Raw genomic sequence first — 25121 nt, 5'->3', positions numbered from 1 at the left:
TAAAAAAATCACACAAAAAATTATCCACGAATTAAGAACACTGATAGCCCCACCGGTAAGAAAGAATTGTCATATACATAATATATATATATATGTATGTATGTGTAGTGAGGCATAGCTAGCTTTGATAAGAAGAGAGATACATACAATAACACAACATCAGGGGCATGATGGGATTGGAACCCTTGACCCAATATGGAGGGGATCCCTTTACTCACCATATTACCCATCAGGGTTTATAAAGGGAAATTTGATAAATCATGCTTACATTAGCTTAATAATTAAAATTTGAACCAAAGTTAACCACCATATGATACAAATGCTCATCTTTCATTTAATACCAAAAATACCCCTCTCATAACAAAATCTCATACCTTTCCTCTCTAAAATCTTGCAAGAAAGATACACATGGGTAAGTGATTTTCTTTGATTCTTGTTGTTGTTGGTTGTTTTTATGATTTAGATTGCTGTTTAGATGTTGGATCTGTAGTTTGTTGGTATTTTTTGCTGTTTTTTGGGTGAAAATCGTGGTTTGTGAAAATCTGCGTTTTTTTGGGTTCCTTGAATTTTTTTCTAAATGCCCGATAGTGTCCGATATAGGCCCGATGCAGGGACGATAGTTGTTGAGTTTCAAGGTTAGTGATGAGGTCCGATGGCCACCCGATGCTTGCCCGATATGTTTTGGTTACCCGATGGTCATTAAGGTTCGATGGCTACCCGATGGTTGCCCGATATTTATTTCATTCTACAAACCCTTTAAGTACGATAATGGATCGATACTAGTCCGATGCATGCCCGATAGTTGTTATTAAGTTAATGCAGACCTATTAATACGATTGTACACGATGGTACCCGATAAGTGCCCGATGCTTGCTCGATAGTGCGATGGTACACGATTTTACCCGATGGTACACAATAGTGATAAAAAAACTTAATAAAAACCGTACGTTTCGGCTTTTCCCCTGCCCATTTCCCGTTCCCTCCCAAATCCCAACTCTTCACTCCCACAAAACCATCGAGCAACATAAGTACTCACACCCGACGCTTCTCTCTCCCTCACCCACCATCACCCGACGCTGCTCTCTCCCTCACCCGACGGTCGGAAAAACCCCCACCGGAGACGTAGAAAAACCAAGCCCCAACCCCCACTGGAGACGAAGAAAAACCAAGCCCCAACCCCCACCGGAGACGAAGAAAAACCAAGCTCCAACCCCTCACCGGAGAAGAAAAACCGACACCCCATTGCGCAAAAATGTCTAGGGTATGTGTTTTTTTTAATCTCTTCTCCATTGAAAAATGTTATAGTATGTATTGTTGAATTTGACTGTGTTAAATCTGACTGTGTGAAATCTGATAAACTGTAAAATTTTGAAAAAAATTTCTGGGTTTTTTTAGAGATACGATAGGGTACGATAGTGGGTCGATATGGGTACGATAGTATTTGTGTTTCTCATAACTTCAGGTTGAAGATGAGTGTACGATAGGGGTACGATAGTGGTTCGACGGTGGTACGATAGGTTGTGTTTTCTGATAACTTGAGGTTGAAGATGGAGGTACGATAGGGTACGATGTTGGGTACGATGTGTGCCCGATAGTGGGAACAAATTGTTGTGTATGTTATAATACGATGGTGTACGATGTGAGGTACGATTGTGCACGATAATGTTATAGTTCCAGTTTTCCATTGGTGTCCGATATGGTGCGATAGATTCCGATAGTTGCTCGATAGTATATTGCATAATATAAAATTTGATGTTTTTTTTTGTTATTCTATTTAATTGGGTATTTATTTGTTTTATGCAGAACTTAAGACCTCCACAACTGATAGTTCCAGTAGAGGAACATTTTACGGGACGTATCACTTGGCGCGGCAGTTGGTACTTTCCAAAGATTAAAGCAAAATTTATACAGTGTGGTTTATTGGATAGGGTGAAGGAATCCCCTTTCAAACAGTTCTTCATGGCGGAATCATTAAATTTTTCTGGTGCCTTAGTCCATCAGTTGTTGTTGCACAAATTCAGAGGGGAGAAGACTGACGAAGTCCAGTTTTATATTGGGAAAAAAAGATGTAGATTTAGCCAATTGGAGTTCGCTTTAGTTACTGATTTAAATTTTGAGGCCGGACCGTCTGAAGCTGAGATTAAAGCGAAGACCACTTCGGATCGGTTGATTCTTGAGTACTTCAATGGTCATTCCCCAGTGAGCATAGGGAAACTGCGCAGAACTTTTGAGAGTTGTCAAATAGTTGATGATGTGTACAAGATGGGTTTGTGCTTATTAGTTTAGGGTGTTTTGAAAGGTCGTGAGGAGAAGTTGATGGTTTGGACTGACATGCTGAAGATGGTAGACGACGTTGACTTCTTTTTCCAGTACCCGTGGGGGAAGATATCATACCAGAAGTTGTTACAAACTTGTCAAAAAGACTTTGTTGAAATGAAGAAGCATTTACAGAAGAAGATTGAGAAAGGAAAGACTCAGAAGGAGGCCAAGTACTCTATTTATGGGTATGCTGCAGCATTGCAGTATTGGGCTTTTGAGTCCATCATTGAGTTGGGTCAGGATCATGCTGTGAGATTGGGCCAAGGCATACCAAGAATGATCAACTGGCAGAGCAAGGAGAAAGTAGAGATACACAAAGAGCAACTTATTAAGTTGTTTGCCAAAAAGGTGAGCTTTTACTTTAATTTTATCAGAGAGTCAGGTCAGACCCTTCGATTGGAAACTCATTCCACGTGAATTCGTACCGCAAACAAAATCCAGGTGAACTTTATTAAATATCACATATTAATTATTATTTCTTAATTACAAAACTTTATTAAATTATTGTTTATTTTCTAATGCAGTGGCGATTGCGGATGTTACGTAATTGAGCATATTGAACATAAGCTTCTACAACTACCATTTGATAATGTAACTGACAATAATATGAAACTTTTTAGGCAAATGTGGTGTGTAGACTTATTCTACCAAAACTTATGTTGAACGGTCTTAATTTTTTTGAATTGTATAATTTTTTTGATTGCTCTTTTTGTAATTACTACATTTTAATGTGCTTAATCTTTGCATCGTACTATCGTCGATCACTATCGTACTCTATCGTACCCTCACATGCCTCACAAATTTCACGAACTGTACTGAAACCATACCATCGTACCATTATCGGACCAATATCGTACATTATTGTACCCTAATGTCGTACATTAACTATCGTACTACATCGAGCAACGTCGTACCATATTGTAAGATACATTTAAATAATCCTACAACAAACAATATCGTGCATTGTCGTACCGGCATCGTGCACTATCGAACCAACACTGGATTATTACATATTTAAGAGTTTCATAATGGAGAAAAAAACAGAAAAAAACCTGCAAAATCCAGCACATAACAAATATTACTAGTTCAAGCAGAAATAAAACATAATAGGTCAACTAGAATACAAACAAAAAAAGTTAACCTCAGTACTTGCAAGACGCTTTGTTGTGCCCTTTACCACCACACTTGCTACAACATCGTTGTATCACAATCTTGTCTCCATTAGAAGGATATCGATTTTTCCTAATTCGTCCGACCTTTTGCTTCTTCGGTCGGCCTACAGGTTTCTTCTCAATCGGTACTCCAACTTGGATGTTCTTAATGTCTTCAGGCAATTCCCAATCATCCTCATCACCAACTGGCATAATTGTCCCCTCATATGTGCTCTTCCAACTCTCTCTTGTGTAATATTGAGAGCACAATGCGTACATGCTAATATTTCGTTCTTGAGCAGCAGCACATGCATGTGGACAAGGAATCTTCATGATTTGGAATAGGCCACAACTGCATTGTCGTGCCTCCAAATCAACTATACCACCGCTCTGAACTGTTCCTCCGGGGTGGACATTAAATGTATAAGGTCCAGCTCTGTCGACGCTTAAGAACCGAGATTTCTCAAATTGACATGACAAGTCCCCCTCCATAACTGGTGATAGAGTCGTGCTACACTTTTCAGCGTTTTCCTTTCGAGTAGCAAACCATGTTTGAATAGTAAACCTGATGAATTCAACAAAAGCAGTGATCGGGAAGGCTCTTGCGTCCTTAGTTTTGCTGTTGAAACTTTCAGCCCAATTACTTGTCATTACATTGTAACGGTCCCCTGGAAAGTACGCACGAACCCATCTTTCAAATCCAATGCCCTCAAGATATAGTGCAACTCGAACATCCATTGCTTTTATCTTTTCAAATTCTCTTTCAAAATCTGTCGAAATTTAGTTCAAATGTTTTGGCATCGTACCAGTATCAGGCCATATCGGGCGGTATCGGGCAAAGTTTTATTTTATGTTTTTTGATCACTTAAAACACTAATATCGGGCAAGTATCGGGTAACATCGAGTACCATCGTACTATTACGTCCGCAGTAACTTAATAATAACAATCGGGCATATATCGGACTACTATCGATCCATTATCGTACTTAAAAGGGTGTATAGATTTAAAATAATAATCGGGGCAACCATCGGGTAGCCATCGTACCTTTATAACCATCGAGTAACCAAACTATCGGGCAACCATCGGGTTGCCATCGGACCTTCATCCCTAACCTTGAAACTCAACAACTATCGTGCCTGTATCGAGTCTCTATCAGACACTATCGGGCATTTAGAAAAAAACTCAGGGAACCCAAGAAAACGCAGATTTTCACATAACACGATTTTCACCCAAAAAAACAGCAAAAAATACCAACAAACTACAGATCCAACATATAAACAACATTATGAATCATAAAAGCAACCAACAACAACAAGAATCAAAGAAAATCACTTACCCATTTAATCTCTTCACTATGAGCAAAAATAACACAAAGCTTGGTGTTTCTCCTCAAACAATCCACAATGTCCGAATGTGTATCTTTCTTGCAAGATTTTAGTATAAAAATCTTGTGTGTAAAACGTATGGTGAAGAGAGAGTGAGAGAGAATGTATGGTGAAGAGAGGTATGGTGAAGAGAGGTAGAGAGGAAGAGGGAGAATAGAGAGGGGTATTTTTGGTATTAAATGAAAGATGAGCATTGATATCATATGGTGGTTAACTTTGGTTCAAATTTTAATTATTAAGCTAATGTAAGTATGATTAATCAAATTTCCCTTTATAAATAGGCAACAGTCAATATTTATTCATGGTAGTGGATCAGGTAACATTTTAAAATAATAGTTATACAATTTTTTAAAATATATTAAACATGAGTCAGGCTTATGCCTAGGACACCCTATTAAGATGGGCCCATTTTTTTAAATAGTAATTTTTTTCTATATAAAAAGACCCCAAATTTTTAAACATACCATCTTATATGTAATATTTTGTAATAGTACCACATTTTTCATTGGCCCCGGCCCTGACTAGTTTGATGAAGATATTCTGAAATAGATTCTTGAACAAATGGAAAATAGTAGTTGCATTTAATTATGTGGCACTAGCCCAAAAGATGTTCAATAATAATTTTTTTTAAAGATTTAGTAAGCATTTTTTAAGCAAACTCGTCTCTAGTGACACTACAAAAAAAACGTTCTATACCGAGAACATGTTACCGAGTACAAGTTCTCGGTATAGATCTTTTAGACACCCACCTTCTTTACGCGGTTTTTTTCATTTTAGTTTGTGTACCGAGTACCTTATACCGAGAAGATATTCTCGGTATAGGGTCTTTACCGATGTCTTTACCGAGAACGTGTACTCGGTATAGATAATTTAGACTCCCGCATTTTTTACGCGGTTATTTCATTTTAGTTTGTGTACCGAGGACCCTATACCGAGAACATGTTCTCGGTATAGGGTCTTTATAAACTTCATCTTCCCCAAACAGAGAGTTCATTCTCTCTGAAACGGAAAATTCTGAAAACCGTTTTCTCTGCCCCCCATTTCTATTTTCCTGGATTTCAGCCCCCACAAACTTTGGTTTTTGTCAAAGTTTACCTTCCAAAGACGATTTAAGTGGATATAAGGTCTATTGAGGTAGTTATTTACAAATATTTCAGTTTTTTTTTTTGTATAAATTTATAATTTTTTTTTCAGTTTTGGGTTTTTATAATGAGATTTTTGTGGTATTATTTTCAGGTTTTGCATTGTATACCAGCGGTTTTAGAGGTATTTCACATTTTCTTTGTAATTTTTTGGTTTTATTTATATTTTTTGCATAAATATATTTAGGGTTTTATTTATAATTTGTTTAATATTGTTAATATATTGTTATTTGTTATATTATATATATAATTTCTGATTATGTAATTAAAATAGGTAAAAATAATAATTTGTGATGAAAATTAATTAAAAATTTAGTGATATCCAATTTAGAGGAAATAATATATTGTGTAGTATTTTAGTAAAATACATATATAGTTTTAAGATTTAGTTAGTTTAATCATATGATAAATAATTAATTTATTAGTATGAAAATTTATTAATTTAATAATTTATTTTTTAGGTATATAATTTGACTTTTAGTTATAAATATATGTTTATATGAAAATTTAATATTTGATTGTTTGTTTTTTAGATTGGGTTAAATAATTTTAGTTTTAGATTATTAGATTTGGTTAAAAAATTTTGATTATTAGAGTGAATTTTGTTTATTTAATTTGAATTTTGTTGTTGTTGTTAATTTTTTTATTCTCAGTGTTGATGAATATTGATGCTTTGTTTTTGTTGTTAATTTTTAGTAGAATTATGATATTTTAAATAGAAAATTGAATAATTAATAAAATTTAGAGTAATAATTATAAATTATATAGTCATTTACAATGTATTTGTATTGCTTTGTGTATGTTCTGCGACTAGATATTTTTTTATGTGTTATTTGCAGGTTTTTAAATTTTGGGATATATGAAAATACAGCCGTTATGCTGCCCAATTTTTTTTAGAATTAAAAATACTCAATAAAATTTATAATTTAAGAAATAGTGAATTGATAAGTTGTATAATATATTTTTAATCATGATTAAATCAAATTAACAATAACATTATGCAACCAAATTTTAATAAAAATAAACATTAATCCTGAAATTTTATTTAAATAAGTAATAAATCTTAAAGTAATTATAACGATTTATTCATTTTATATATATATATATTTATGAAATTGTATAATGATATTTTGTAATTTTTGTTTGAAGGTTGGGTATTCGGTTTTTGTTGGACTAAAGAGATTGCTAGCAAGATATTGAAGGCATTGGTAAGTTTTTTTTAAATTTTTCTGTATTTTTTTAATTTTTGAATAATTTATGTTTTTTTATATAAATAATATAATATTAATTTTAATAAAAATATGAAATTATTATATTAGATAGAATGTATTTATTTTTAGGTTTTCAAAATAAGTATTAGTAAAAATGATATTAGGAATTGGAAAATTGTTATATGATTAATTAGTATTTTTTTTAAATAAATTCTATGTTGTTTTGGTGAATTTTATGTGTATTAAACATATTAGTAAACATATTTAATATTTTTTTAGAATTGTAAAATTTAGAGATATTGTGAATATTAGTAGAAGTACTCAATAAAATTTCTAATTTAATAAATAGTGAATCGATAAGTAAAATAATATATTTTAAAATTAAGATTAAAAAAATTAACATTAACATTATGCAACTAAATTCTAATAAAAATAAACATTAATTAAATAATTTAAGTAATAATTAAATCCTAAAGTAAATAAATAAATTTTAAACAAATCTTAGAAATTTTGTTTAAATTAAACAAACTATTCAATAAAGCATAAGTAAAATATGTAATTTAATAAATACTAAATTAATATGTAAAAAAATAATATGTGTTAGTTCTGATTAAATAAAATTAACAAATATATTATTAGAAAACCATTATTAAAATTAAAATTAAAATTAAAAAAAATTAAATTTAATATTTGTTAGTTTTAGGATGATTTGTTTGATATTGGGCGTGCTAGATATGGAGAAGAGCATATGCCTGGGATCTTGAGAGGCATTGATACTTCGTGTGCTAAAAAGTATTCTGACTGGAAGTACGATATTAAAGAGCATTTAACGATTAATGGGCCACAAAATCGTTATGGTGGTTGCACGGATACGCAGTGGCAAAAAGCAATTGATTTTTTTCGACGCCCAGAAATTACGGTATTAATTTCTTGCTAAACTTAACTATCTTAATTAAATATATTACTAACGATAACTTTTTGCAGAAACGTTCTGTGGTCAACAAGGAAAATAGAAGGAAACTGAAAGAGCTTAGCTATGGAGGTTCTCAGTCAATCCCAGCCTTACGCTATAAAAAGGTTAGTTAATTAATTATTTTTTAGTTTATTTTTCTTATTTACGTTTAATTATTAATTTTATAAAAATATATGTACGTGACAGCGCAATTTAGAGACTAGGCAACTTGAGTCCATCCCGGATAGCTGGATGGATACTCACCATAAATCAGGCACATGGTGGGTGACAGAGAAAGCAAAAAATACTTGGGTATGTTAAGTTTTTTTTAAACATTTTTCAAATTTTTAATTGTTTCAAAATTTTAATTACATTATACATTGTATCACAGGAGGAATTGCGTGCATACCGCGACACACAGCAGACACAGGCAACTGATACTGAGAGTTCCTCACCAGTTTCGAGTGCGCCTGAAGATGAAGACATATCTTTGGTACAAAATGTCTTCGGAAAACGACGGGGCCACTAGAAAAGATATGGACGTATCTTTAACATAAGGGACCGAACTCCATTTGATTTTCGTCCTTCACAAACTAGAGATGAAGAGTTGTCTGAGATGAGAGAGCGTCTTCGACAGTTAGAGGAGCATGTCCGGACTCATTGTATCACCCCGGGATCTCAATCTGCCCCACCACCACCCGATGATCCCGATGTTGGAGCACCGACTCAGTAGGACTTATGTATGAATTTTATTACAATTGACTATTACATTATCATGTTTAAGACAAGTCTTTATTTTGATTCAGTGAATATACTCTTATGTTTTTATTTATATCTTTAACATAAGTGTTTTAATTTTATTCTATTTTTTTATATTTAATTCAAAATAAAAAATAAGGGAATAACAAATATAAAAAAAAATTGGGGTGTCCTCAGTATATACCACCAAGATGTCGGTATATACCAGTACGATGACAAATTGGGGTTTGTTGTACCGAGGACATTTGTCACTTTCTACCGAGGACATTATCCTCGGTAAACCTTATACCGAGAACATTTTTAATGTCGTCGGTATAAGTTTTGTTTTACCGACGCGGCTGTACCGATAACTTTATACCGACGACATTGTCTCGGTAGAGGCTATACTGAGGACATTTGGGCTTATACCGAGGACATTTGTTCTCGGTATAGGCCCTGTTTTTTGTAGTGTGATAGTATCCCTCATGTTTGGGAAGTGTCATAAATATTTTAAATACAAAAAACTTTAGTTTTGGTTTGAATTAATTTTGGCAGCTTTACAAACAACAAACAGAGTTTTTCCAAGAGGTGGATTACAAGTTTGAAGATGATGCATCTTTGTGGATGAACAGGATGAACAACTACTCTAATGATAACAATACCAATCTAATTGAAATAGTCACCTCACCTAACAATCCTGATGGGCAACTCAAACGTGCACGTCTTCAACACCCAAATGCCAAAGCCGTATACGATTGAGTCTATTATTGGCCACATTTCACGGCAATTTCAGCTCCGGCTGATGATGATATCATGCTCTTTTCACTTTCGAAGCTCACAGGCCATGTAGGCAGTAGATTTGGGTAAACCAACCTTCTTTTTTTTTTTTTTTTTTTTTATCTATTTATGTTTATAGATACATTTACATGGGGTAACGAACTTAAAAGTAGGCCATTTGGTTGAGTATCGAATTTGAGTTAGGATTAAGAATTATTTTGATTTCAAACTATAACAAAATTCTTGTGCGTTGTGTAGATGGGCAATGGTAAAGGACAAGAGTGTGTTCACAAAAATGGATAGATACTTATTTATGAATACCATGGGAGTTTCACACGAGTCTCAGCTAAGAGCTATAAAGCTTATAAAGATGGTTATAGAAGGAAAAGAAGGGGAGACATTATTTGACTTTGGATATAAAACGTTGAGCCATCGTTGGAAAATTTTGAATGAGATCGTATCAGTCTCGAAACGCTTTTCCCTTCAGAAAATAGAATCTCAATCCTGTAATTTCTTCCACAAAATTAAGAGACCTTCACCAGGTAAGATGTTACACTTTCACCGTGCCATGAAATCTCTTTCAGTCATTTTAAGACTTCCATTCAATTGAGTTCAATCCTACATCATATGTACATGAAATATCTTAAGGGAATAAATGGCACTACAAGCATTGACATGCATCATTGTTTCCTCATCAAAATGAAAAACGAGTGGTTGTAGTCTAGCATTCATTCTTACCATGCCTTCTCATCCTTCTACGTGTGTTAAATTAAACTTAGTTTGGGGATAAGCCTATTTCAAAAAATAGGCTAGTGCCACATAATTAAATGGGTTTAGTCGAGTTTCGGGTGGGATTGGTAAAAAAAAAATAGGCTTTGGGTCGAAAATGGGCTTTGTTAAAAAAAATTCAAAAATACTATTTTTTTTTACACTTATAAATTTTTTTTAACTTTTCACATATTTTTTTTAACTTTGTTGTTAGTTTGTTAATGTTAATTTTTTACAAATTGGGTATTAATAATTTTTTTTTAATTATGTTCGAGTTCAAATTACACCCGAACCTGTGTCCTTAATTTCAAAACCCGAACCTAACTATGTTGGATTCGGATCGGATTTCACCTTAATTCCACGGCTTTTGCAAAAAAAAAAACGGATTTTCAGGTTGCGGGTTTTTGAATTTTCAGGTCAAATGTTCACCCCTAAAATTAAGAGTGTCTTTATGGGGTTTTTGAGTTCTACTAGTTTAAGAAACGCACTCTATATACTAATTTGGGTTGTTGTGCTCTACTTTCACCCTTCTTCCTCCTACAGGTAAAACTTTTTTTTTCATTGTATGGTGGTATAGACATAATGGAATTTGAGACAGATGTTAAAAATTTCAAAGCATAGATACTAACAGTGAACTTTCCATGGCAGCTTATGCATGGTTGAAGTGTCTGAGAAAAGAAGAAAAAGACTGCTATGCAGTTCTCACAGCAGCAAATATAATTGGTCGTACAGGTAGCGCGTACAGGTATCGCTTACGGCGCTGAAGATCAGTACGTACGACTTAGCCTCATAAGGACCCAAGATGATTTTGATCAACTAGTCCACCACTTGAAGATTTTAATATCAGAAGAAGGCAGTGCCAAATCTGTTTGATTCTTCTATTTATCTTAAAAGAAGCCAACAATGAGTCTCACAAACAGTATATCAATCATGGGAGAGAATAAAAAAGATCATACCTTGTGATATTTTCATTTATAAAAGGGTTCATACTTAATGAACCACTTTAACATTTCAAAATTCAAAATTCAAAATTTGTCAGAAGAAAAGAATTGAACTTCTATTCATCATCCAAGTCTTTTAATTGCTTTCAGAATTCGAACAAATTTGTAAACCATGTTAAAATCAAAGTACTAACCACTGACTATAAAGTCCTAAACCAAGTACAAGTTTATAGCCAGTGTTAAATTGAAACGTGTGCAAGGTGTTCAAAAGTGATTTAAGAATTTCATCATACATAATTATAGGACAGGCCTCGCTTTAAGTCATTTTCTTCAAAAGTTAACCAATAGTGTTTACTATCAAACAAAGCACTCTTGGATCTTTCAAGAATTTATCTCACATCATTTGCAATCATATGATCAAAATATGATTTTGCAAAACCATCAACTTCGAACACACAAGTGATTTTGCCAAAAATTCCTTGTTAAATCACAAGGAATTTCCTGTGATAGTTAAGGTAAGTAAGATCAATGTCATTAACAGGCCATAAAAGCAAAAGTATTAATAGAAATTAAGCTCCCTCGATTGATATATACTTATACATAGAGGTATATATATTTATACAGAGAGATGGTGTCCGCAGCATACAAAATAAAATATACAGGCAGGGCAATTCTTGAGGCTATCTCAACCAGGTGGTGAATTTCAGCAACAATGGAGCCAAATATCTTAGTCTTGAGACAAGAAAATATTTTTTTTAAATAAATTATCCTCTTCAAATAAATATACAATTCATGTTGGTATAAATTAGAACCTCAGAGTGCAACAGGCCTTTTTGGCCCTAACTGTCTCTGTTTTGAAAGGTTGTATTTAATGTTAAAAGTCATTACCGTATCTAGAATGCTCTAGAATTCTAGAATGTTCTAGAATATACTAGGAAGAACAAGAACATTCTAGAAAGTTCTTGAATAGCTTAGAACTAATTAGACAATATAGAAAGTTCTAGAAACATTTAGAAAAGTAAAGAAAGTAGTTAAATAAATTATAAAGTTAGAAAATTCTAGAAAGATGTAGATGTTTCCTTGGTAGCCTATAAATACAAATGTAATGTGTGTCCAAGGGTGTAGAAAAGTGAGTGTCCCAAAAGTGAGTAAAAGAGAGTGAGTACACAAAGTGCATCTAAAAGTGTTCCAAAGAGTGTAAGCTAGAGTGTTTAGTGTGTGTGGTCAAGAATTGTAATCAAGTCTTGGTGTAATTACTTTTGTATCAATAAAGTAGTTACCTTTCCACGTGTTGTGGCGTCCAACAAGTGGTATCAGAGCCGGATCAGGGTCGTACCGAAAGAGTCATTTGTTGAGTTTCTTAGAGTGATCGTGTGTGGTTTAGTACTACAGAGTTTGCACGATGGGTGACCTTCAAGTGGTCGGCGGAATTAAGAAACTTAACAACCAAAATTACAACACGTGGTCGATGCACATGGAGGCATATCTCCAAGGCCAAGACTTGTGGGAGATCGTTGGTGGCAATGAAGTCACACAACCGGAAGATGCAACCGCTTTGAAGAAATGGAAGATTAAAGCGGGCAAAGCCATGTTTGCGATTCAGACCACAGTTGAAGATGAAATGTTGGAGCACATCAGGCCAGCGAAGACACCGAAGGCAGCGTGGGATACTTTCGCATCACTGTTCACCAAGAAGAATGATACGAGATTGCAGCTTTTGGAGAATGAGCTTCTCTCAATCAGGCAGCGCGACATGACGATCAACCAATACTTCACCAAGGTAAAATCTCTTTGTCGCGAAATCTCTGCATTAGACTCTGCTGCTGGCATGTCAGATGCTAGAATTAGAAGAATTATTATTCATGGATTAAGGCCAGAATTTAGAACTTTTATTGCTGCAATACAAGGTTGGCCAACCCAACCTTCTCTTGTTGAATTGGAAAACTTGCTAGCTGACCAAGAAGCGTTAGCTAAGCAAACATGTGGAATCTCATTAAAGAGTGACGAAGAAGCACTCTTTAGTGGTGATAAGAAAGGTCGATCTCGACCAAATGCTAGCAAAAATTTTAAGAAAAATGATGATAAGGATAGTCATCATGGAAGCTCCCAAACAGGGGGAGCTCAAAAGAAAGACAACCGGCGTGGCCAGTCAAAGAATAACAATAAGTTTGATGGGAAATGCTACAACTGTGGAAAGTACGGCCACATGGCTAAAAGTTGCTGGTTCAAGAAGAAAACTGCAGAAGGTAATGCAGCCACGTCAAATGCAGAAAAGACAAGCGATGAAGAATGGGAGGCAGAAGCATCTTTCGCTGTGGAGGAAGAAGAATTAGCTCTAGCAGCTACTGTTCCAGGAAAGATCGACTACAATAATGATTGGATAATCGACTCTGGCTGTTCAAATCATATGACAGGAGACGAAGAGAAGCTGCAGAACATAACAGAATATAAAGGTGGTCGTGTAGTGGTAACAGCCAACAACTCAAGATTACCGATTGCTCACATCGGTAAAACAACAATCATGCCGAGATTCAGCTCAAAAGAAGTTTCACTCCAGGATGTCTACCATGTACCTGGGATGAAGAAAAATTTATTATCAGTAGCGCAACTTACGGCGTCGGGCCACCATGTCGTATTCGGTCCTCAAGATGTCAAGATCTACCAAGATCTTGAAATCTCTGGAACACCGATGATGAGAGGACAACGTTTAGAGTCAGTCTATGTAATGTCAGCAGAATCGGCTTATGTAGACAAGACTCGAAAGAACGAAACAACAGATTTGTGGCATGCAAGGCTAGGACATGTCATCTATCATAAACTCAAAGTGATGATGAAGAAATCTATGCTGAAGGGTCTTCCTCAACTCGAAGTTAGAACAGTGACTATATGTGCTGGCTGCCAATACGGTAAGGCACATCAATTACCGTATGAAGACTCAAACTTCAAAGCCAAAGCACCGTTGGAGCTAGTTCATTCTGACGTATTCGGGCGAGTCAAGCAACCATCGATCAGCGGCATGCGGTACATGGTTACATTCATTGACGACTTCTCACGGTACGTATGGGTGTTCTTTATAAAAGAAAAGTCCGAAACTTTTTCAAAATTTAAAGAATTCAAAGAAATAGTCGAAGGAGAAGTTGGCTAGAAAATTCAATGTCTGCGAACAGACAATGGCGGTCAATACACATCAGATGAATTTTCTCAGTACCTACGAGAGTGCCGCATACGCCATCAATTCACATGTGCCAATACACCACTACAGAATGGAGTAGCTGAGAGGAAGAATCGACACCTTGTAGAGACATGTCGAAGCATGCTACATGCGAAGAATGTTCCAGGAAGATTTTGGGCAGAAGGTATGAAAACAGCAGCTCATGTGATCAATAGACTTCCTCAAGCAAAGTTAGGGTTCGTCTCACCCTTTGAGAAACTGTGGGGCTATAAACCTACAGTAAGTCACTTTCGAGTGTTTGGCTGTGTGTGCTACGTGTTTGTGCCAAGTCATCTACGTAGCAAATTTGATAAGAAGGCAATACGGTGTATCTTCATTGGATACGACAGCCAAAAAAAAAGGGTGGAAATGTTGCGACCCAACAACAGGAAAATGCTATACGTCGAGAAATGTGGTGTTCGATGAAGGTTCTTCATGGTGGTCACTACAAAAGGAAGAGTTACCAGATTCTAAGGAAATAGAAGACAATTTGCAGAAGAAGATGGGGGAGCAAATTGTTGAGTTACCTTCAACTCCAAAAACAGATGAAGAAGAACAAAGTGAAGAAGACAACGAAGACACAACACAGAGTCCATGGCAAACAGGAGTGCATCAAAGAACAGAAGATGATGCAAACAATGGCCAACCAGAACTTCGGAGATCAACAAGAGCGCGGAAGCCAAATCCCAAATACGCCAATGCTGCTGTAGCTGAAGAAGAGAAGTTCAGAGAGCCGGAGTCATATGAAGAAGCATACCAGAACTCCAAGTGGCTTGAAGCAATGAAAGAAGAGATATCTGCTTTAGAGAAGAATCAGACTTGGGAGCTGGTGCCAAAGCCAAAGGAAGTAAAACCCATTTCGTGCAAATGGGTCTATAAGGTAAAAACTCGTCCTGACGGTTCAATTGAAAGATACAAGGATCGGTTAGTAGCTCGTGGATTCTCTCAACAGTATGGGCTAGATTATGATGAGACGTTCAGCCCAGTTGCCAAGATTACAACAGTACGAGTCCTGCTGGCGCTTGCAGCATGTAAAGACTGGAGACTATGGCAGATGGATGTGAAGAACGCCTTTCTACATGGAGAACTAGATCGAGAAATATACATGGTCCAACCAAGAGGATTTGAGGATAAAGTTCATCCTGAGTATGTCTGTAAACTGAAAAAGGCGCTCTATGGATTGAAGCAAGCTCCACGAGCATGGTATGGCAAGATTGCTGAGTTCTTAGTAAAGAGCGGTTATACCATGGCGCATGCAGATTCAAGCTTATTCGTCAAAGTAAGGGATGCAAAGATCGCAGTTGTCCTAGTATATGTCGATGATCTCATCATTAATGGTGATGATGAAGCAGAGATTCGTCAAACAAAAGAGAACTTATCAGTTCGCTTTCAAATGAAGGAGCTTGGAGAATTGAAACACTTTCTTGGATTAGAAGTCGACCGAACTGAGGAAGGTTTATTTCTCTGTCAGAAAAAGTATGTTAAAGAATTGTTGCAAAGGTTTGGAATGCTCGAGTGCAAGCCCATCTCAACACCTATGGAGACTAATGCGAAGATATGCGCGCATGAAGGGCAGGACTTGCAAGACGGAGCAATGTACCGACAGCTGGTTGGTAGTCTAATTTATTTAACATTGACTCGACCAGATATCTCGTATGCAGTTGGTGTAGCAAGTCGGTATATGCAACACCCAAAGAAACCTCATTTGGAAGCAGTGCGACGAATGTTGAGGTATGTCAAAGATACCATTAACTATGGTCTCTTATATAAGAAAGGGGAAGAGGTTAAGATAGTTGGATACTGTGATGCTGATTATGCTGGAGATCATGATACCCGTCGATCAACTACTGGGTATGTATTCAAGCTTGGATCTGGAGCTATATCTTGGTGTAGCAAAAGGCAACCAACGGTGTCCTTGTCAACCACTGAAGCAGAATATAGAGCAGCAGCAATGGCAGCTCAGGAAAGTATGTGGTTAATGCAACTGATAAAGGATCTACACCAATCTACAGACAATGCAATACCGCTTTATTGTGATAATCAGTCTGCTATTCGCTTAGCAGAAAATCCAGTATTTCATGCAAGGACAAAGCACGTGGAAGTGCATTATCATTTTCTGAAAGAAAAAGTGCTTCAAGAAGAAATAGAGATGCAACAAATCAACACAGATGATCAAGTTGCTGACATATTCACCAAAGGACTAAGCACAATCAAGTTTTCAAAATTCAGAAATCAACTAAATCTCGTCAAAAGAGAAGAAGCTTAGAGATTCGGTAATGAGGGGGAGTGTTAAAAGTCATTACCGTATCTAGAATGCTCTAGAATTCTAGAATGTTCTAGAATATACTAGGAAGAACATAGAACATTCTAGAAAGTTCTTGAATAGCTTAGAACTAATTAGACAATATAGAAAGTTCTAGAAACATTTAGAAAAGTAAAGAAAGTAGTTAAATAAATTATAAAGTTAGAAAATTCTAGAAAGATGTAGATGTTTCCTTGGTAGCCTATAAATACAAATGTAATGTGTGTCCAAGGGTGTAGAAAAGTGAGTGTCCCAAAAGTGAGTAAAAGAGAGTGAGTACACAAAGTGCATCTAAAAGTGTTCCAAAGAGTGTAAGCTAGAGTGTTTAGTGTGTGTGGTCAAGAATTGTAATCAAGTCTTGGTGTAATTACTTTTGTATCAATAAAGTAGTTACCTTTTCACGTGTTGTGGCGTCCAACATTATATTCTCCTTTGAAACAACAAGCAAAGGAATCCTAACACTAGAATCAAAAGGGCGTACACTTCAAAGTGGGCACCTCGAAAAAGCTCTCAAATTCATACCTGTTCAACCTACCACAGTTGCATTCACATGCACTACGAAGAAGATTCCCGTTGGGGGTAACTTCTGGATCCAGAACAAAATCAACTGTCATGGCAGATTTTTCCAACCAAATATTTGTTGTCTTTGATTTGTACCCAGGCACAGTGGCCATAACTGCATCGTTATTATAATCGAATCACACAAGTACATAGTCTAGAAGAACAACGGTAAAAAAACGTGGTAATTACATTTTTTTCAGTAGTACTTGAGTTATAGCTAACCCCACAATAGTTCCGAGTAGAAAACTATTAACATTTACTATGTTAGATTTACAGAATGGACTCAAATCGCAGACTTTGAGGGAGCAAACACACGTCCAACCATTTGAGCTATAAGAGATATATATTGGATTCACTATTTAAGAATATATGGTGGCAGCATCAACTATTACTTGAAAACAACTTTAGCAGCATAAAGAAATATTATCAACAGAATAATGTATGCAAAACAGTTTAACATTATGAACAATGAACACAAATCCCATTGATACATCAAATAGTAGAGTAATACTATGAACAACTGGTGGTGTTCAGCACCATACACCAATACAAGGTGGGCCTCACAACATTAAGTTATCACATAAGACCATTTATATTAGTGTGGTGCTGAACATGAACACTACTTGTGCCTCTTAGCATTATTCCACATAGTATATCATCGTTCTCAGTTCGAAGTCCTCATACTTTAGGAATTTTATGCATCTAAAGATTATCAATTTAATTAATAGAGATGAACTTTAAGATATTCTAAGTAGTACAAGTACCTTTGTACCTCCCACCAGGGGTAAGCAATCGATGGTAATCAGCAAATACTCTATTTGTTTTAACCTGTCAAACATAACAAGTACATGTCATGGAAAGAAGCAACAAATCAGTTCCATCAGCTTGTCATGTCAAAAAGCATGTAGGAAGCTTTAATCAGATAAAATAAAAGTCAAAGATATTGTAAGTAGTATAACAATTTGATCACTAGAATTTACAGTGACAGTCATTGAGAACATTGAACAAGGTCCTTATTGGCAATGTAAAACCCAATGTTAGCCAACACCAGAGAATGTGTTAAAGCATAAAATCAGAGTTGGATCAACTTTATATAGTTTAAGCCTAAAAAGGCTGATAATATAATGCACGCACAAATCAGTAATTATCAGCAACACCACAAACCATAATAAGTAGTTAAGCACCATGATTTTACAGAAAGCACACTTAAAAAGGAAAACAATAGAGTACAAGCAAAAGCAGATGATTTTTAGCACAGAATAAATCATGTGTTCATAACTGTAAACATACCGTGTGATTTACTCCCTCAATGGTAATAGTACCAGGTAATGGCCTCCCACTATCTGATGAAAAAACCCTTCCATGCACTCCTGTCTAAAAGAATTTGAGACATGAAAACAACATTTCACACATTGATTTTACATAGTAGAAGCATATAAAATACACCTAGTAACCTGAGAAAAAAATATTAAAAGTAAATTTCTCAAATGATGTAAATTATCTTAGACTAGCTTGAGAAACAAAGAGTACAATATAATAAGACAAATTGATAGCACTACTAATACCTGTACGAGGCTCACAACAAGATTGAGCATACTCATTTTGTTGTATTTCCAAAGGGTAGCAAGCTGCATGTTGGCACACAATTAAGAGACAAGTGTGTTAAAAATAACAATAAAAATTAAAGAGCATAAAGCAGAAAGAGGAAAAGAGAAGTATACATGCCGCCAATATAATGATTACTCATGAGCTACCGAGGCCAATCTAAGTACTCGCACAATATTGCAATTTTGGGACTAATAGTAATGAGAAGAACAAAAACAAGATTGATTACACAATAAAAGAATATGATATAAGCAGATATTATACCTCGTGAGCAGGAGGCCATTTGTTGTCACTAATCTCTAGAGTCAATTCAAAACAATCCCCATGTATGTAGTTCCAGTCTTGCATACCTCCATAAATAGGATACCTGGACAAATGTTTATTGTGAAACAATTCCTGAAAAAGAAATTATATATGCCAAAAATAATAAAGAGGGTGTAATTTTTCTTCATTAATGAGGTTTGGTTTCTTATCCAAAGAAAATAAAATGGCAACCCTACCAAAATGCACCATTTGTGATTCCACCAGGAAATTCATTACTCAAGGACATGTTATAGTGAAAGCGACTGTACACACTCGCCAAGAACCGAAATGTTTCATCATCAGGACACGCATAATAGATTTGTCTGAAAGTAATTCACATTAAAGGCAAAGCCAAGCATAAGAGAATATATAAAAAAAAATAAAGTCTTCAGGATACACGAAATAATAAGTTTTGAGATAAAACCATATTGAAATTTTGTAAGAGAATTCCAAACCCACGAAAATTTTCTGGTCTGTAAATCAGAAAGACATTGAAAAGAAAGCCCTTTATTAAATGGTCGTAAAAACATGAAACATAATCAGAGCAGCATGAGATAATTGGTGCAAGGAAACGGAAGACAATAATTAATTAGCCAAACCCGACCCACAGTAAGTATGGAGAGCTTGCTCTTATATACAAGCTACAAAAAAAAATGAAAAAGTCGACATAGTGTTACCTTTTATCCTGACTTCCATCCCATGGATAATTTGCAACAAGTGCACCCTGTGAAAAAGTAAGGCATTATTCTTTTTCTATGCACTGTAATTTTAATCACACTTCATGTTAGAAAAGACAAATTCCACAAAATGTGCGTAATAACTTTGCATCTCTAATGTTGGACTGTAAGTTTGGAGGAATAAGCCAATTAGTGAAAGCACATGTAACCCTAACCACAGATGAAGGATAAAGAAAAACTTCTATGTCCTCTGGTTTTAAAGAAACAGTATGGAACTCTGATTTAATCAATCTTAATCAGAAAATGGTGGTGTTTAGCCTTTTTTTTCATGCTTTCGATTGTTACTGTCTTTTTTATTTTCTCCCATGAGAATACTCTTTTCTCCTTTGTATTTCAGTTTTTGATCATTAATAAAAGTTTCATTTCTTTTCAAAAACTCTTCAAAGTCTTCAAGGAATCAAGACTCCTGGGTACATGCAGTGGAAACTTGTTCCATGGTGAATTTTTTTGAATTAATTTTTCCAATCACAGTGACAATGTTATAGCCCTACCATGGTGACAATCGCATAGGCTACAAACATGTCTGTGTTGTTCCAGAGAGGAGAAAAATAAACAAACATAAAAAATAAGGGTGTACACCAATATTAGTTTCTTATAAGTTAGAGCATGTTTATAAAAATGAGGTATAGACAATCAGTTGGGGGAATGGAATGGAATGGAATGGAAAGAATCAATTTCCTTTTTATTCCTTTGTTTGGTTATTTTAAGATATTAAAATATCATTCCAATGAATTAGTTTTTCCATCATTTTTGGTTGAATAGCTATTCCTCCATAAAAAAAAGAAAAAAAAAAGAAATACCATTTCAATGTAATGTACAATAATTATTGTTATTAATTTTTTATCAAATATTTTTTACTCATATTAAATTTTATTTCATCCTATTCCTATTCCTATCCCATTTCGATTCTCATTCCTATACTAACAACTACTATTAAACTTTTTCATCTACTAACAACTGGTCATGATAGCAAAAATTATTTCTTTTACAAAGATGATGGCAAAATATAAAATGCTACCCCGTGCAAGCTGGCAGAAGCTGTAAAATGTATCTGGCTTGACCACTCCATTATTGCTCTTGTTTCAGGTTCTCTTGCAGATGCATCCTCATTCATAGAGAAAAACTGTCATATCATGTCAACGTCTTTCATTAATAGAAATCAAAAACACAAATTTGGATTGAATATCTTGCACATTGAGATGATGGGTTATAAATTTTAGAATTTACTTTCTCAATCACAAATCAATAGCCTTGAACAAAGTATTTTGGCATGTCAAATAATCCATAATGAAAACGGTTGTAAAGGTAAATAATTTGGAGAGCAATTTTAAGAAATAAATAATTTATTTACATAAGAAATTAACAATTGACTTATCCCTTTCCCAATTGTTCATTTTAGATTAAAAAACATAGGCATATAATGGGAAAATGATACCAATGACACTATTCGCATTGTTTCGATTTGGATACCTGATCTGGAAAGTTTCGATTTAAATCAACATTATTCGCATTGCCACGCTGCCGTAGGGAATATCCATCAGGATTCATTGACGGGAGTATATGAAGATGAGTACGTTCTACAATCAAAGTAGCCTGTAGAAACAATGGACCAAGTAAGATGGATACTGTGATATTAATACTTGAGATCATTCAAAATAACAAGTGTCTATTAAAAAGAAGTAAAATAAACTAAATAAAAAAAGGGTATAAAAGACTTAGGTTGAGTAATTCTATCAAAATATTATTGAAAATTTATACACTAAAGGAAGGTGAACCGAACAGAAAAAAGAAGCAAAGTTCAATAAAATATGCAGAGCACAAGACAAAAAGAATAGTTCAAAATTAAGTGACAAGTGAAAATATAAATTCTGGAACTTTTTTCCCCCTCACTTTATCACTGGGCAAACTTTGGTGAAACATTTAATCCGGCAAAGAAAGTTAATCAATTAATTTGGGTAAGTGACTCCGGAGTGATGCAAGAACAAAAAACTGAGACAGACAAAAAGTTCTTTGATCAATTATACTGCTAAAAAATATGATCTAATTTATGCTAAAGCCAAGTTGCTCTAAAAGGGGAGGTAAAAAAAATGCAAAGAAACTTGATAGTTACAGCATCATGTGATGTCTGATCACACACGTTTATATTGCGTGTCCAAGAATTCGAGAATAAATGGACATGTGATGTCTGTTCACGCACGATTATATTGCGTATTCTGATTTATAAAGATCCATGGACACGTCAGATCTCTAGCGTACCCCGAGCTAAACGTAGTATCAGCTCGTGCCCCGGATGCTATACTTCATAAGTGGTTCCAGGTCGTAGATATTGCTTTGTATATACCAACTCGTGCTATTTGCCTAGGGAACCGTACTATCTTCACAGAGGAAAGGCGAACACGTGGAACATCTATTATAACCTTTGGCCAGCCAGCTGTATCCGAGCTACCTAAAAAACATGTGTTGATCTTCAGGGCATGCACACTTAATTACATATAACTGATGACAGTTTGTTCATATTGATAAAATTTTATTGTTCAAATTTGAGTCCAGGGTATCAAATATGTATGATTTCAAACTACAGGGTACCAGATTAATATTATTGAAAACATAGGGTACAAATATGTATTTCGACAAAACACATAGTACCAAATATGTAAATACCCTAAAAAAAAAATCTAAGGTGTCCATGGCCACCTTGGGCCTCCCTATCACCATTAGTGGTACTATATTGTTGTTAAAATATTTGAGTTGATACATAACAATTAGTTAACAAAAACAAAATTACTTATACCACAAATATTTATTCATAAAATAAGATACACCCACAAGAACAAGTTGATGTTACTTAATAAGTATTGCAACCATAAGACAATGAAAAAACAATACAAAGAATTGAAATCATAGCGAGCTAGAAATCAAACATTAAATTAGATTGTCCAAGCTTTTCTTGGATGAGCTTCTTTCCACGCTCTGCCATTTCGGGTGTTAAATAGTTCACCCAATCTCCAACTTCACCCTTCCTAAATAATGCACTATTGGATAACCCAATTTGACGTCTACCAGTCTTATTTACATCCAAATTTTTCAAATTTTCAAAGCTACATAACTGCATTGTTTGTTGTGGAACTCCTTGATTTTCTTCCTCAGTTGAAAATGGATATCCCAAAAAGTCTGCGATCTTTTTGATAAAAAATGCATTGTCTCTTTTAAGGTCTTCATATTTCAAAAACAATATTTTGTGAGGACTCTCTAAGCTTTCTTTCCAAAATCCCAAAATATGGTCCCAAAATGGTCCAAATGGATGTATTCCTTCACAAAACATATTGAAGCACTCTTCTAAATGATGTGGTTCCACATTATCCCCCACAAATTTATGATTAAAGTGCCAATAAGAAATAAATACATCCAAAGGATGCCTACAAATGTATACAATTTTACAATTAGAGTACTTGATGGAGGGTGGTAACGAGGGGTAAGGAATGTGGGTACTCAAAAGTCTTGGCTTCATGTTTTCGATAATTGATGTGAATTCTCTGTTTACCTCAAAAGGTATAAGATCATGTACATTAGTAGTAGAAAAAAGGCTGCTATTATTCGAGTATAGTTCGAAATCAATACTACGTCTCACAATCGCAAATACAAGAGATTTTAACCAAGTAGTACCTGATTTTGGACAAGAAGCTAATAAAATATCATCATCTCGTGCCTCAAATTGAGTTTGAAAAGATATTATACTTTTCAATGAAGATGTTGGAGTCCAAAATCCTTGATAACAACAGCGATAAATATCACGTACTGGATCTTTAACTTTTTCAAGCTTTGCCAAAGTTTCATCAACTGTCTCATCTCTCTCCATTTCTTCATCCTTGTTCTTCTTAGTAACATTCGATATTTCCATTATAAGGGCACAACAAAAGTTTTGAAGATGCTAGAGAGGAATAGTGAATGACTCTACACGTACACCTCCAATCCTTTAAATATAACTCTAAAGAAAAAAAAATTGTATCGATTAAATATAATCAATTCAATCGTATATTTTCTTTTCATGTGACAACAGCAACAACAATAATAAATAATACTATTTTTGATGCACCTGTGCCACCTGCTACTGATTTCGGTGATACATAATATCATATCCAGATTTTCTGCCACAATAATTGGAGTGTGTCACGTGGAACGTGCTCCTATATAATTAGTATAAAATGCGTATAATAATAATAATAATAATAATAATTGAACAAAAAAAGGTAAAACTCATTCTTTACTTGAATATCAGTGAAAGTCTCACAACATCATGTTTTACTTGAACTACCTCCAATTATTTGAGTGGTGAGTATGAATGTTCATTCTTATTTACACAAAAAAATTCAGTACGAGTTATATACCAAAGATGTTATACTTTACTACACTTTAGCAGCTGAAAAGAAAGCTACCAAACTATATATAGTGTTCTCTTATATGGACAATTATCCTACAAGGGTTTTACTTTAAGTCCTACCGGTGGAGTTCTCAGTGTTCTCGACCTTTGATAGTTTTTGGCGCGATTTTTTTTATGACCGTGTATATTGTAGTTATTTAGAGCTTCGACGCAATTTTTAGAAAATTCTGAATAGTTTATAGCATCGACAACTAGGTTCAAACATGTTGTTGCACGCGTGACTAATTTTTTTTATGCGCGTGAAAAACAACATGTTTGAACCTAGTTTTTGGTACTTTAAATTATTCGGAATTTTCTGAAAAATTTGCAGGAAGCTCTAAACAACTACAATATACATGGCCACAAAAAAATCGCGCTGAAAACTATTCATGAGTCAAGAACACTAAAGAATCTGTTTTTAGTAATTATCAAATTAATTAAATAATGTGAATTAATTAAAGTAAGAAATGGTAATTAAATTTTTAAACAGATTTTAATTCTGTCGAGACAGAAACCACGACAGAAATTGAATACAGTAAAAGACAGTGCAAAAACAATAAAGAATACAACGAATTTTTACAAGGTTCAGAAACCCTTTCG

At 34.7% G+C, this 25121-nt stretch overlaps 2 protein-coding genes and 1 pseudogene across 3 annotated transcripts; 1 reads left to right on the top strand and 2 right to left on the bottom strand.

Annotated features, from left to right (window-relative positions):
* The first annotated feature begins 3657 nt into the window (after positions 1-3657).
* LOC133805503 (tryptophan aminotransferase-related protein 3-like) lies at positions 3658-11317 on the top strand (annotated as a pseudogene).
* Positions 11318-17323: 6006 nt separating this feature from the next.
* Positions 17324-21692, bottom strand: LOC133804577 (carboxypeptidase SOL1-like). 2 transcript variants are annotated; one of them, XM_062242726.1, is made up of 9 exons: positions 21575-21692; positions 21123-21227; positions 20045-20091; positions 19565-19690; positions 19329-19431; positions 19025-19087; positions 18750-18833; positions 18224-18287; positions 17324-17574 (listed from the first exon to the last, which is right to left on the bottom strand). In XM_062242726.1, the coding sequence occupies exons 1-9, from the start codon at positions 21650-21652 to the stop codon at positions 17366-17368; spliced, it is 879 nt and encodes a 292-aa protein (XP_062098710.1). In that variant the 5' UTR covers positions 21653-21692; the 3' UTR covers positions 17324-17365. The 2 variants fall into 2 exon arrangements, with proteins under 2 accessions (XP_062098710.1, XP_062098712.1); XM_062242728.1 differs by lacking the exon at positions 19565-19690.
* A 1320-nt stretch (positions 21693-23012) lies between these two features.
* Positions 23013-24002, bottom strand: LOC133805502 (cytosolic sulfotransferase 15-like). The gene has a single exon (XM_062243686.1). It carries the CDS (start codon positions 24000-24002, stop codon positions 23013-23015), a length of 990 nt encoding a protein of 329 aa, XP_062099670.1.
* Positions 24003-25121: the final 1119 nt, after the last annotated feature.

Source organism: Humulus lupulus, chromosome X, assembly GCF_963169125.1.
Source record: "Humulus lupulus chromosome X, drHumLupu1.1, whole genome shotgun sequence".
Lineage (NCBI taxonomy): Eukaryota > Viridiplantae > Streptophyta > Magnoliopsida > Rosales > Cannabaceae > Humulus > Humulus lupulus.
The sequence above is the reverse complement of the archived record's forward strand: the minus strand, read 5'-3'. Positions and strand labels throughout refer to the sequence as shown.

Bases quoted from the DNA above. Each gene is read 5' to 3' on its own strand.
- LOC133805502 (XM_062243686.1), bottom strand. From the start codon at position 24,002: ATGGAAATATCGAATGTTACTAAGAAGAACAAGGATGAAGAAATGGAG.
- LOC133804577 (XM_062242726.1), bottom strand. From the start codon at position 21,652: ATGAATCCTGATGGATATTCCCTACGGCAGCGTGGCAATGCGAATAAT. The intron at 19,691-20,044 runs GTAACACTATGT...AATTACTTTCAG, and splicing joins GATGGAAGTCAGGATAAAAG to ACAAATCTATTATGCGTGTC. The intron at 19,432-19,564 runs GTAGGGTTGCCA...ACATTTGTCCAG, and splicing joins ATCACAAATGGTGCATTTTG to GTATCCTATTTATGGAGGTA.